At 34.6% G+C, this 15,240-nt stretch overlaps 2 protein-coding genes across 2 annotated transcripts in view; one reads left to right on the top strand and one right to left on the bottom strand.

The window, feature by feature from the left end:
- LOC148949252 (syntaxin-5-like) overlaps positions 1–15,240 on the bottom strand; it is a 58,639-nt gene that overhangs the window by 42,324 nt on the left and 1,075 nt on the right. The window lies entirely within an intron of this gene.
- Positions 6,699–7,139, top strand: LOC148949253 (uncharacterized). Its single transcript, XM_089092661.1, has one exon. The coding sequence runs from the start codon at positions 6,699–6,701 to the stop codon at positions 7,137–7,139; it is 441 nt and encodes a 146-aa protein (XP_088948787.1).

The following is a 15,240-nucleotide window of genomic DNA, read 5'->3' as shown; positions in this document are numbered from 1 at the left end:
AGAATCAAAGGCTTTACGAACATCCAGAAACAAAGCAGCAGGAATCAAATGGGAATCTATGGCAGAGTGAAGATAATTCAGTAAAACTGCACAAGCATGCTCAGTCGAATGATGTGCTCGAAAACCAAATTGAAAATTGTGAAAAAAATCTTTAGAAGTAAGAAAATTATTAAGACGAGAAAGCATCGCCTTCTCAAATATTTTGCTAAACACAGACAACAAAGAAATTGGCCGATAGTTGGCTGGATCATTTCGTGCTTCCCCCCTTATATAATATGATGACTCGAGCACGCTTGAGACTGCTCGGGAAAATACCATGCTGAAAGGAGAGGTTAATAAGTTTTGTTAAGGGATAAATAATGGAAGGAAGTATGAACTTAATTACTTTAGTAGGAATATTATCAGGGCCAGAAGACGAACAATTTTTCAATCCCATAACAATTTTAGCTATTTCTTTCTCCGTCGCTGGTTCCAAAAACATTGACTTCATACAAGGTGGCCCAAGATAAGACCTGAAGTTGGATCCTGAAGGAGAAGAGCCAACAGCCGAAGCGGTCCTTTTACCAATATTCGCAAAATATGAAGTAAATGCATCTTGAAGATTCAGTTCACCTTCGATGATTTTGCCATCGAGATCCAAAAAAGAAGGGGTTGATGGAGACTGAAAAGAGGGCCTAAGCACAGAATTTATAACCTGCCAAGTTTTTCGTATATCTTTACCACAATCTGTAAAACAATTAAAATAATACTGGGACTTGGCCTTTCGACACACAGAATTCTAAATATTCCTATAAATTTTAAATCGCTTAAAACAAATAGCTTCCATTGAAGGACTAGCAGACTTAAAGGCCCTCCAGAGATTATTTTTTCTCCTACAACTCCTAAGGAGACCAGGGGTCATCCAAGGATTTAGAGGAAAAGCATTCTTAGACTTACGATTAGAAGGTGAAACAGAACAAATATCAAGAACAGCGTCTTTAATAGACTCATAAAAATATCAAATAAATTACAAAAATCAGAATTAATCTCAAAACAACCCCAAGAAATTTCTGCCAATCTTGACCTAAGAAGTATCAAGTCCACTTCACCAAACCTAAAAGGCCTCTTACCAGATTCACCAGTCCTCTCAATAGTCTGTTTATCAAAACAGTATCTAGAGTAAACAGGGAAACGATCGGAAATGTCGCTCACTAAAACATAATTTTGGATCAAGGTGGCCGTACAGAAAATATTGTCAATCAGAGATGACGTACTCTCTGTTATGCGAGATGGGATACATAAAGAAGGTAAAGTACCTGCGGCAAGCATGGACGACAGAAAATCCAAAGATACAGAAGACTTTATATCAATCAAGTTTATATTAAAATCTCCCATAATAATTAATTCAGTCGACTGTTTTAAGATGGTATCCAGTAGATCATTAAGGGTGTGTAGAAACAGTGGAATAGAGCCACTAGGAGATCGATAAATAATACCAAAAATTAAATCCTTACCTTCACATTTAATATCTAAGAAAAGTGACTCAAAGACACCTTCAATATTTCTGGATAAATCCATTCTAAAAGAATCTAGGAGACTCTTAGAAATTTACAAAGCAAGACCACCTTTGGCCATCTTTTGTCGATTCAGTTGTTCTATTTTATAACCTTGCAAATCCAAAAGCATATAATTTTTAGAATCTAAAAAAGTCTCGCATAAACCAACAACATCAGGTAGCCCATCAGAAACAATCTGTTTTAGATGGTCAATTGAAGAACAAAGACCCTGGATATTCAACTGGAGCACTGAAAAATATCCATACCGCTTGACAGCCTCCCTCAGACTAGAAACATATTTACTTATTACTGTGTGGTTCACTGTGATCAAATCACTGTTGACATGTCCGATAGAATTATTGATAATGCTTAAAACATCTAACGGGTTATTTTCAAGCTCAAAAAGTCGTCCTACAACTGGGGGCGTTACTAATTTGCCAGTAAAAAAAATAAAATCGATTTTAGATTTGGAATAAAATAAAAAAATATACATGCACAAAAAAAAAAAAAAAAAAAAAATATAAGAACAATCTGCGAATTATCGAACCTTTAGTATCATTTATTTACCAGGTGGTTTGGCCAAAATTTTCCCGCGGTCAGTCCATACATTAAATTGACCAAAGCAATCTCTTGCCGCATTTAAAATTTCACGACGCTTTTTTGTTAGCGATTCTGATAAAAATATTCCACTCTTTGCTAGTTTAGTCTTTTCTTTGAAAACAACTCGAGCTAATTCCACATTTTTGAAGCGTATTAGCACTGGAGACATTTTAGATTGATCGTTAGAGTCATTCAAACTAAATCGATAAACATTTAAAATATTATTAACTTCAAAACCAGGGACCAGCATCTTGTCTTTAATGATAGCCGATACTTCTTTCTTTAGGTCATTTCCAGGCCTCTGCCTTACTCCATTCATCACCAAGCAATCCAACCTCTTTTCTTGTTCAAAATCATCCACTTTCAATTCCAATGACAAAATCCTACTTTCCAAGCTTTTAACCACTGCAAATAGTCCTTTAAGTGATTTTTCTATTTCTTGGAATTTTGGGTTGTAATCAATGGAAATAGCATCATGAATTTTTTTCACTATAATATCAATTGCTTGATTCGCTGTATCAGGGTCTGATAGTTTAGTCTTAACTTGACGGGAAATCTCAGCTGTAAGATTCATTTGTGTCCGATTTAATTCATCCAGGGTAAAAGCTTTTTTTTGCAGGATTAGGCTAGGTGCCAGCGAGTCTTCTGCAATAACGCTCGCTGGGTTTAATGTTAGATAAGTAAGTGATGACGATTTATAAATGTCTGGAAACGAATCTAAGTCGGTAAATGCTTTACCATCATCTTTTTCAGTTCTTTTGCGAGCACTAGGGTCATCCGAAAGTAATTTCAAATTAGACTCTGAAAATTGGTGCTCAGAATGGTCGCCGTAGCAAAAAACTGTATATCTCCATAATCCTTTAGCACCACTTTTTGACTGCAAAACAATTGCTGGCCAAGGGGGGTAACTTTTGAAACTAGCGAGAACAATGTCAAAAGGCTTGAATTTCGACATGAGCGTAGTACTGAAAATAAATAATTACTTATCTTTGAGTGGGCCAATTAATCAAGTAATTTGCAAATAATTTAAAGTAATTGCAAGTAGTCCAAGTATTTCAATGCACGATTCAGATGATAATAGTGCTGAATACTAATCCAAAGCCACAATCCATAAATAATCCTTAAGCCGTAATCACATGCAAGTCACTTGTGTAATCAGATTTTAGCTTAATAATTTCTTACGCAAAATCAATTGGCTCCGTGCCTAGGTTTATCCACAAGTAAAAAATTAATCCATGAAATGTACTTTTTATTTTAAGATGTGAACTGGTCAGAGACTGAATAATGATATTAACTGTTGAAAGATCCATCAGTTCAAGATTTTTTTTCACTGTAATTTTTATTTTCATTTTCAATGCTGTAAGAACTGGAAAATAATAAATTTGTAATATACGAGTAATTCGTTTTCAGTGAAGCACCAATGACGCAGCAGGCTTTAGGTTTTTACAGTTAAAGAAGGGGGCAGTATCCAAATTTTGCTTGTAGTGAAACTATATTTGTCTTGACCAATCTTAAAAAGAACTAATAAATTAGACTGAATATTTGATGCATAATGATATTAATTGCTAAAAGCTCATCAGTTCAAAATTTTATTGTAATTTTAATATTTATTTTCAATATTAAGTACGAAAGAAAACATTTGTAATATAATTCGTTTTCAGTAAAGCGCCAATGACGCAGTAGGTTTTAGGTTTCTGCAGTGAGACAATACTCAAACTCTTGTTTGTAGTTATTTTTATTCGATTCAAGCTTGATTTGCATATTCAATTCACTCGTTTTAATATTTATTTATTCATTTATAATAATATATATATTTTGTGCTTTTTCGCATTGATTGTTATTTAATATCTGTTCATTTTATTTTTCATTTATACTTCAATTGCAAACTATTTGTTTTCGTTTTAAGCTTGATTTTCATATCCAATCTAAGAATGTCTCGCTTTAAGATCTATCTATTCATTTATGTTACTACTTGTTGTATGTTTTTTGCTATGATTGTTTATTTAATTTCTGTTCGTTTTGGGTTTCATTTATTCTTTAATAGTAATTTCTGATCGTTTTGAGTTTGAATTTTAACAGGTATTTGTATCTCCTGAGCTTAAGTTTAAAATGGCCTTTACTTTTCTTTGAAAAACTTAATTTTTCGGGAATTTTTTTAATTGATTTTTGTTCGTTTTGATTGCAAAAAGTTTCAAGTTTTTATGGCATGGGGGGGGGGTACTTACTGTCCGATTATTCTTGACTTTTTCAAAGTCTATACGATTACCTCTTTGATAAAAACCTTATATATGAACAATAGACAGCTTGCATAACTTGTGGACAGCGATTGACAACAATGAATGGATCGAAAAAATAGCTTCAATAAGGGGGTTTAGACCATTTCACTTGCTGACACAAAGGGATCACGACTGTTTGGAATTGACCTTAATAGGATTTTGTGTACCAAAGCAATTTTACATCTATCACAGAGTATGAATTTTAACCTTATAATTGGATATTTATAATAGATTTCCTATGTGTTCTTCCCATACAAAACCCCTTCCCATAAGCTATAAACCCCCCTTAATAAGTTATGTCCCAGGGCATAACTTACAACGCCTGCCCTTGGGCCCTGCTGGGCTGTGTTGACACCGGAATTTTTTGTTATCAGAACTTTGAACTATTTAAACAAAATGTCTATCTCAAAATTTTTATCTGATGCATTTAGGGCGTGGAGAAGGGAGAGGGGCTAGTTGCCCTTCAATCTCTTTTGAATCTTAAAAAGTGAACAAGAACTTTAAATTTTCAATCAAATGAGCCCCCTCTAAAGTTTATACGAGCATCCCTTCCATAAGAAATAATATGAAGGATTCAGAGAATCCTTAAATTACAACCCTTGCCCTGGAGGCTTTGGGGCAGTTGTAATCCTCAAAACCTAATTTCCATGACTTAAAACTACGTTTAATAAAATGACTTCTTAAAATTTGGATTGGATATGTTTGGGGAAAAGATGGGCGTGAGGGGGTTCGTTGCCCTCAAATCACTTTCGAATATTACAAAGGGCACTATCGCTCAAAATTTTTAATCGAATGAGCCGTTTTCGAAGTTTCTACGACACCGCCTTCTATAAAAACCTTATATGTCCCCAGGGCATAACTGAAAACCCTTGCCCTGAGGGTTTCGGGGGATTGTCGTCCTCAAAAACATATTTTCTATCTGGAAATCAACTACGCTGAACAAAATGGCTATCTCCAAATTTTGATTGGATGTGTTTGGGGGAATGATGGGCGTGGGGGCCGGCTAGTTGCCTTCCAATCACTTTTGACTATTAAAAAGGGCAATAGCCCTTTGCATTTCCAATTGAATGTGCCTGTTTTGAAGTTTATACGACAACGCCGTCTATAAAAACCTTATATGCCCCCAGGGCATAACTTAAAACTCTTGCCCTGAGGGTTGTGGGGGAGTGTCCTCTTCAAATACATGTTTTCTATCTGAAAATCAACTACACTGAACAAAATTGCTATCTCAAAAGTTTGATTGGATGTGTTTGGGGAAATCATGGGCATGGGGGGGGGGGGGCTAGTTGCCCTCCAATCACTTTAGACAATTAAAAAGGACACTAGCCCTTTAATTTCCAATCGAATGAACCTTTTTTGAATATTCTACGGCCACGCCTGCTATAAAACCTTATATGCCCCCAGGGCATAACTTATAACCCTTGCTCAGACGGTTGTTAGGGAATGTCCTCATCAAAAACCTGTTTCCTATCTGGTAATCAAATTCGCTAAACAAAATGGCGGTCTCAAAAGTTTGATTGGATGTGTTTGGGGGACAGAGGGGCGTAGGGGGGGGAGGGCTAGTTGCCCTCCAATTACCTTTGACTATTAAAAAGGGCATTATTCCTTTGAATTTCCAATCGAATGAGCCTTTTTTGAAGTTTCTATGACAACGCCTTCCATAAAAACCTTATATGCCCCCAGGGCATAACTTAAAACCCTTGCCCTGAGGGTTGTGGGGGATTCTCCTCCTCAAAAACATGTTTTCTATCTGAAAATCAACTACGCGGAACAAAATGGCTATCTCCAAATTTTGATTGGATGTGTTTGGGACAATGATGGGCGTGGGGGGGGGATAGGTGCCATCCAATCACTTTCGAGTATTAAAAAGTGCACTAGACCTTTGAATTTCCAATCGAATGAGCCTTTTTTTAAGTTTCTAAGACAACGCCTTCTATAAAAACCTTATATGCCCCCAGGGCATATCTTAAAACCCTTGCCCTGAAATCAACTACGCTGAACAAAATGGCTATCTCAAAATTTTTATTGGATGTATTGGGGGGAATGATGGGCATGGGGGGGGGGGCTAGTTGCCCTCCAATCACTTTCGACTATTAAAAGGGGCACTAGAACTCTTGATTTCAGATTGAATGAACCCACTTTGAAGCTTCTAAGACGACCCCTTCCATATGAAGTGCCTCTGGGAAAAAAAAAAAAAAAAACATTGGAGCAGTATGGCCTTTACTATAGGCAACGCTACAGCGTTGCCTCTGATTTGCCACAAGTAATTCAACATAGTAAAATAAACATGTTTGCCAATGATGTAAAGCTTTACAAGGACATATCTTCCCCAGATGATGTGACTCTTCTACAGGATGATTTAAATTCATTGGTTAATCGATGTAATTTAAATTCAATGACTATTAATCAGGGAAAATGCCATGTAGTGAATTATCTAGTGAAAGCTGTAGCATACCAGTATTCTATTGGTGAAGTTTTAATATGTTCTGTTGACTCTATTTGGGACCTTGGTATTGTTTTTGATAATCAATTGAGGTTTGATAAACAAGTATTAGCTGTATCATGTAAAGACAATTACAGTGTGCTTTGTATCAAAAGAAGGTTTAATCTGCAAAGCTTTACTAAGCTATATAAGACAATGACACAACCAATGGTTGAATACTGCACATCTGTGTGGTATCCAACAAGAAAAATTGATTCACAGCTTATTGAAAAAGTACAAAAATAGACATCAAACTTTGTTCCTTATTTGAAGTGCTTGCCCTAGGAATGTAGACTAAGATGTTTGAGCCTACCATCTTTGCAATTCAGGAGGGATAGATTTGACTTAGTTAATGTATTTTGAATTATTAAAGGTGTTGATAATTTGTTTTTAGTGATTTCTATCATTTTAGCCATTATTCACTCACATGGCAAAATTCATTAAAATTATGTCAGAAAATGGTTTTAAGAAAGGTTGGACAGGGTAAATCAGTCCATTAGATCATGGAACATGTTACCTGATCATGTTGTTTCAAGAAATAATGTTACAAATTTTAAAACAGATTTGGTTGGAACCTCTTTTTATGAAGGGCAGTATATAGAACCATAATATTTATGGCATTTGTATGATTTGTTTTACTCAGTGCTCCTAAAAAAAAGAGTTTAATGAATTTGTCTCTTTGTGTATTCTGGTGTATTTGCTTATTTTTTGTAATGTGGTCTGCCCAAGGAGTTTATTAGTTAATTGTTGTACCAATCAACACCCAGGGGTTCAGTTCTTGTATATTGTAATTTGTGTATTGTTGCTTATTGTTTTGCTTACTGTTAATTTGTAACAAGACAAGCCGTTTTTGTTTAAAATAAAAATAAATAAATAAAACAGATTAGGAAGTCTGTAATTATATATTTAGTAAGGTTGTGCAATAAGTTCTCTTATATTTTTTCAATTCAGAAGGGAATTTTTTCAACAAATAAATGGTTTACCAATGGGAGCCCCTTTTAGTCCATTATTAGGTAATATTTTTGTGAAAAATATTGAAACAATTGTGTTAAATTCATATATTTTAAAACATTTGGGTCTGGTATATGGACGACATAATTTCAGTATGGAATTATGGAGAGGAGGAATCAAAATGATTTTTGGAACGTCTTAATTGTTTGGGGGGTGATTTAAAGTTTACAGTTGAATTAGAATCTTCTTCTTCTAATTCACAGCAGGCGGGCTATTCAGTTGGTACTATTTAGCCCTCTTCTTTTTGCTTCACTCTGTGGGCTACAGAGCTACTACAGAGCTATTAGAAAAGGGTGGGAAACTTCCTTTTCTTGATGTTCTTCTTTTAAAAAATGGAAAACGTCTGGATTTTAAAATGTAATAACTTCCAATAATAAAGTATTACAAGACCTATTTTTCCTAACAACATACTGTGCTGTATGCCATGAGTCATTATTTTCAGAATAATTTGGACCTGATAAACAATTACTCTTTCCATAATTCTTGAAAAAAAAGAAGTGTTTGAAATAGAGTGATATGATTGATACTGAAATCTGACCTTAATCTACCCTTAGGAAGAGGTTTAATTACTGCCTATTTCTTTATTCCAAGATATTGATTGAATAATTACAGAAGGAAATAATGACAGACAAACTTGATTTCAGAAAAACTGAAAAGATACCAAAGCCAAACTGGAAAATGTGATTTAGACAGAATCTTGTCCAGCTTTTATTTTCAAATGACCAAATTGAGTTCAACCATAGACAACAATATATAACAGTTCAAATAGGAATGAAATCCTTTTAATAGACAGTGATAAATTTCAAAAAAAATTCTAGATATTTTGGTCATATATGTGGTGACTGTCATCAGCAGTAATACTAAACTAAAACAATTAAAAACAATAATTTATATATAAAATAAAATAGCTACATATTGTTTATTAATCTTATTCTTTCCAAAGGAAAAACAGAACCATGTCTCTTTGACCTGCCTGGATCTGGTTTGTAACAACCAGTGGGACATGGCAATATTTAGATGGGTCACAGACAGGATATGCACCCTTTGGGTGACTATAGCCTTAATTTTGAAAAAAAAAATCATGTGAATGAAATCAGATATATATGCATTTAAAGAGCAAAAAGATACACAATAGTATTACAATAACACATTGCATTGTATAAAAGTGTTTTATGTAGACAGTATTTTTGATTAGCATAAAATATGTCTAGAAGAGAATTTGTGAAAAAATCATTACCTTTCTTTGAAAAACTAAGCATATAATTACCTTTTCTTAAATCGCATGTCCAGCAAGATAAGGTGGTGTTAAGCCTCCTGTAGAAATCTCGCTGGTAGTGTTTCAAGGTTATGATTTGACATCCCAGTTAAGCCTCCATTTGGCATTGGCCCAGTCTTGATCAACTCCTTTCTTGAAGGCATCTAGAGTTTTAGATTGGATGGTGGCTTTGGATAGGCTGTTCCAGAGTGGGACAGAACAGATTGAGAAGAAGTGTTGGCGCTCTTGCTTGATGCAATGGGGAGCCCGCAGCTTCTTGGTGTTTCCTCATGTGGTAGTTGAGAGGGACAGGGAAAAGACATTACTTAATAGGTCATTTGCTAGCAACTTACGAGTTGCTATTACATCTCCTCTTTTCCTATGGTATACTGAGATAGGGAGTCTGAGTGAGGTGAGACGTTCCTTGTAGGATTTGTCTTGCAATGCAGAGATAAGCTTAGTTGCTCTTCTTTGGACACTCTCAAGTACTTTTACATTAATGTTATAGTAGGGAGAGGCTAGGGTCATGCCAAATTCCAGGTGGGGACGGACCATGGCTTTGTAAAGTTTCGTAATCACTCCTAGCTTCCTGGTGGTAAATGTTTGCTTTATGAGGCCAAGGGCTTGGTTTGCTTTTGCAACTTCAGCTTGTGTGTGGCAGTGAAACTTCAGCTCATTGTCAACAATAACCCCCAGGTCCTTCTCCTCACTGACTTCCTCAAGCTGGGCGTCTCCTGTGATATGCAAGTTTAGGATTATTGCATCCAAGATGTAGAACTTTGCGTTTTAAGGCATTGAACTGTAGACACCAATCCAATGGCCATCTAGATAGTCTGTCCAGATCTTCTTGTATAGTTGACAGATTTAGGTCATTCTGGGCCATTCTTAGGAGCTTGCAGTCATTAGTATATAGCATCAAAGGATTCTTCAGGTTTGTTGTAAGTCATTGATGTACATGCTGAATAATGTGGGCCCCAGGATGGTGCCCTGTGGCACTCTACTTGTGACTGGTAGCAGTTCAGAATAGACAGCATTGCCATTGCAGTTGTACACCAACACCCTCTGAGTCCTGTCAGTTAGAAAGGCTTCTATCCAAGCTACTATATCTTCATGCACTCCATATGCCTTTAATTTCAAAATTAGTAGTTGGTGTTGAACTTTGTCAAAGGCTTTGGCTTGGTTGAGCAATATGACATTCACTGGCTGACCAGTATCTAAGAGTCTAGTCACAAAATCATATGACTCAATTAGATTAGTATCAATTGAGTGGCCTTTTCGAAAAGCATGTTGACTTTTGCTAGTAATTGGTTTTTCTTAAGGTGGGAGACCAGTGCATTGTTTATGATGCCCTCAAGTACCTTACATACAACTGATGTGAGACTTATAGGCCGATAATTACTTTCAAGATCCCTTCTCCCTTTCTTATGTATTGGCCTGATGTTGACTTGCTTCCAATCATTTGGAAGTATTTTGGAAGTGAGGGACATCTCAAACATCATAGCAATTGGTTTGGCAAAGTATTCAGCAGTTTCTTTTAACAGTCTTGGGCATAGGTTATTGGGTCCAGGAGCTTTGTAGCCTCAATTTTTTTTTAGCCTCTTCTTAACATCCTCTTTACAAATAATTGGCATGACCATTGGTTCTGGGATTAGTTTTTTTAGTAGAGGAGGTGGTGTGTTGGCTGTGAGTAGGGAAGAGAAATTGGTACTAAAACTGGAATTCAGGAGGTATGCTTTTTCTTTTATATCTGAAGCTTTTTCACCATCCTCTCTCATTAGATCTGGGATATCTCGTCTAGCCGGGGTAGCTGATGAGACATGATGCCAAAACATCTTTGGGTTCTGTTTTGAGTTAGCTGCAATTGCATCCTTGTGGTCCCTCATAACCTTCTGAGTCAAATTTCTTAGTCTGTTTCTACATTTCTTAAAGCCTGTCATGGTGGTTATCACCTTTTCATTTCACATGCTTCTCTTTTCTTTTTCTTCATTGCTCTTTTTACTTCTTTTGGCAGGTATGGGAGTGTTTTAGGTGGTAGACACCAATATTCTCAGGTGTTTTTCTTTTCAGCATCTAAGACTGTTACCCTAAATATTTCCCAGCTTTTCTCAATGTCCCCACTATTGACTATATCCTCCCATTTAATCCTGGATAGGTCCTGGCTTATCTGCTCATAGTCCGTAAGGATTTCTTTATCATATTCTCCTTCTAGTTGCTTATCTCTATCTCAGTCAAGATACAGACATGGTCACTGCTTCTGAGAGCAGGATGGTAAGAAATAGAGAGAACTTGTTCAGGATCATTTGTGATAACTAAGTCAAGTAAGGAGGGTTGTTTTTGGGGCCTGAATTGTGTTGGTTAGTCTACAATCTGTATCAGTAGGTTGTCAGAAAGAGAATTTGTTGTGACACAGGATGGGCTACTTTCAGGGGGGTATCCTATTCCTTCAACCCAATCAACATTAGACATATTAAAACCTCCAAACAAAAAGACAGTTGAGGGTTCATTGGAACTCATTCTAGACACCAGGTCAGATATGTATAGATGTGAAATAAATTGATCAGGGGCTGATGGACTTTGGTAAATTACACCTATCATAAATGATTCAGATCCAATATGGAGTTTCAAACAAACATTTTCAACCCAACTACTGGTGGAATTAATAAAAGGGCAACTCACAGTTTTAGCTTTCAGTCCAGTTCTGCAGTATATTGCTACTCCTCTATGACATTCAGAGTTATCCAAGTTGCTACACAAGTTGAATCCAGGGATTTTAATGTGAGATTCCTCCAGCTTGTGCACTGAGTTTTTTGGGCAAATTTCACAAACACAAATAATGTCCACATTAAGATAAAAACAAAAAGCTTTCAGTTCAGCAAGCTTTGGGGCAAGAGTATCAGAATGCGTGTAAAGCACACAAAATGCTTTTTTGGATTTGTCTATCTTTGTAGCACTGTTGCCAACACCAGGAATTTCTGTTTCAGGCATTTCATTTTTGGAGATGATTTCACTTTCACTGTCTGAATTGGCACTTAGAAAAACGTCATTGGTCAATTCCAGTGATTCTGCATTTTCATAACTTGTTGAGTCTGTGGAACTTCCAATGCTCTCTTGCCCCCTATTTATGCTATTAACATGAGTCTGTTCCAGATTTAGTGCTCCATCTGTTGTGATTGCACAGGGACTGAGAATTCCAAAGGTGCCCTGTTTTTTACAACTATGACCCCGTTTCTAATTCCTAGATTCCACTTGCCTGCAGCAGCATGTCTTTTTACCTCATCCACTAGTTCCTTTCTTTTCTGGCAGTCCTCTTTGGAGGTATCTTCAAAAAAGGCTATGTTGCCTTTTTTTGGTGTGGGAGAGCTTAAGGATTTCTGTTTTCTGCTTACTTGAACTAATAGAAAACAATATGGGATCAGGCCTTGCAGTGGCAGGGCTTCTAGAATCCGCAGAGTTTTGAGCTTTTGGTAAGCTTCAAATGTTTGCAATGCTGTCCATATCAACCTTGAACTCATTTTTTAGAAATTTTTGTATGAATTGTTCATTGTCTGCTTGAGGCAGTACACCATATGAAATAAGGTTCAGGCGTCTGTTGTATCTGTCTTGTTCTTGACTGACAATTTTACAAACATGGGTTTCTAATTAATGGGTTTCAGTGACAACACAACCCAATATGTCTGCAGCTTCAGATACAGACACTTTTGTTTTGACAATCTCCTCAAGATCTTGAATTTTGGCTCTAACAGAGTCCAAATACATGCTTATGTACTTTTTGAGTGAGCCAAACATGTATATATATATATATATATATATATATATATATATATATATATATATATATATATATATATATATATATATATATATATATATATATATATATATATATATATATATATATATATATATATATATATATATATATATATATATATATATATATATATATATATATATATATATATATATATATATATATATATATATATATATATATATATATATAGATATATATATATATATATATATATATATATATATATATATATATATATATATATATATATATATATATATATATATATATATATATATATATATATATATATATATATATATATATATATATATATATATATATATATATATATATATGCAACAACTATATTACAGAAACTGTTTTTTATAGAACTCAGTTTCAACAAGAGCATTCTTAAATGTTTGCACAGAAACCATGGTATCAGGTAAACTATTCCAAAGTTTTGTTGCATGGTTAATAAAGCTACATTGACCTATTTTCTTGTGCACTTGTGGCTGATACAGTTTAGTTTTGTCAAGTATATATACAAATATATATATATATATATATATATATATATATATATATATATATATATATATATATATATATATATATATTGTACAGATGAGGCTGTTGAGAAGGAAACACTATAAAATTCTGATTTAAACTGTAAAAAACACTAAAATACTTACTTTTATTATTCTTAAAAGTATTAAAAGTATATTCAGTCCAGATTAGGCTACTTATTACCAAGGCAATGCACTTTTCCAGAAGGATAGTATAAGCAAATATAAAGTACTGTTCTAGCTAGATATGGGCAGGAGTGACTAAAAGATAGGCAAGAATGAAATTATCCAGGTTTCCATGAAAATACCATGGTCATGAAAACAAGGTCTAATCAGGGAGAGAATAACCTACATCACTCTTTTGTTTCAACTTAATACCCATAAATTGAACCAGCATTTAAACTAACTTTGACTAGGCTAAATCAAGAAACAGAAAATGCATTGGAAATGTATTATTTGAGCTATATATTTGCAGATCATGGGAGGGTTGGTGGTAAAGTAAAGTGAAGTGCAGTAAAATTTTACTTTAGCTACTCTTGGCTATCTTGGAAAGGGCTAGGTTAGGAAAAAGAAACTTTCAGGGATGGCTCTACAGGCTAAAATATGTCCTGGAAAGGTATTTTGAAGTACCTACCTCCACTTCTTCTCTGTCTAGAGGGTCCTGAAATTTGCTTACATTATAGGTCTATTACATATTGAAATTTTTACAAATAACACTTTACATTAATTTTCAGTTATCAGCTTCTTTTTCTCTGATTTTAGTCCTGAAAATACAATTGCTGTTATTTGAGTGGAATTTTCAGCCATGTCAGTGTTTTTTTTTTCAAAACTTAGGAAATATATTTGCATATCTTTAAAATCTTATAAATTGGGATTGAGCAATGCTGTGAAACTGAAAACAATTTTAATGTATTTCATTTAAACAGAAGATCTATTTTGCAAGGTTTCACTTTTATAACACACATATTTTTAAAGGTCAGGACCCCTAGAGGGAGAAGGAGTGGAGGTAGGTATGGTAAATATATACCAAATCATATTATTGAGTTAGGAATAAAGTGAATACACCATTACACCATTTTATGCCTTTTTTTATGCTTATTAAAAATATTATAATCATTTATATAGTAAATGAATTTCAGCCCTCCCCCCCCCTCAATATGCCAATTATGGGTATATATTTCTACATTAGGAGGGGTGGGGGCTAATTTTGCTTCTGATGTAATTAGGATGTAAGCTTAAACTGTACCCCCACCCCTACCGTATGGCTATATGACTTGATGTGACATATATAGGGGGGGGGGGCTAAAATTAATATCCTGTATAAAAAATAATTAAATTCGTAATAAGCATAAAAAAAGATATTGAGTGGTGTATTAACTTTATTCCTAAATCAATAATATGATTTGGTATATATTTACTGGTAGGTACTTCAAAATACCTTCCTTGGACATAGTTTGGTAAATTTATACCAAATCATATTATTGAGTTAGGAATAAAGTGAATACACAATTTGATGCCTTTTTTTATACTGATTACAAATATAATAATCATTTTAAGTTTTAAGTTTGTAATTGTTTTGTTTTTTTTTAGTATTAATAAATTGATTGATTGATAATTGATTGATTGATTTCTATTGGAAATGAATTTCAGCCACCCCCCTATATATGCCAATTCAGGGTTAGATTAGGTTATAGAAATATATACCCTGAATTGGCA

This window comes from Artemia sp. Qi Xiang Cuo, chromosome 8 (assembly GCF_049724085.1).
Source record: "Artemia sp. Qi Xiang Cuo chromosome 8, ASM4972408v1, whole genome shotgun sequence".
In the NCBI taxonomy this organism is placed as follows: Eukaryota; Metazoa; Arthropoda; class Branchiopoda; order Anostraca; family Artemiidae; genus Artemia; species Artemia sp. Qi Xiang Cuo.
This window is presented reverse-complemented; position numbering and strand designations above follow the sequence as displayed.

Excerpts from the sequence above, each read along its gene's own strand:
- LOC148949253 (XM_089092661.1), top strand. The coding sequence starts at position 6,699 with ATGTTTGCCAATGATGTAAAGCTTTACAAGGACATATCTTCCCCAGAT.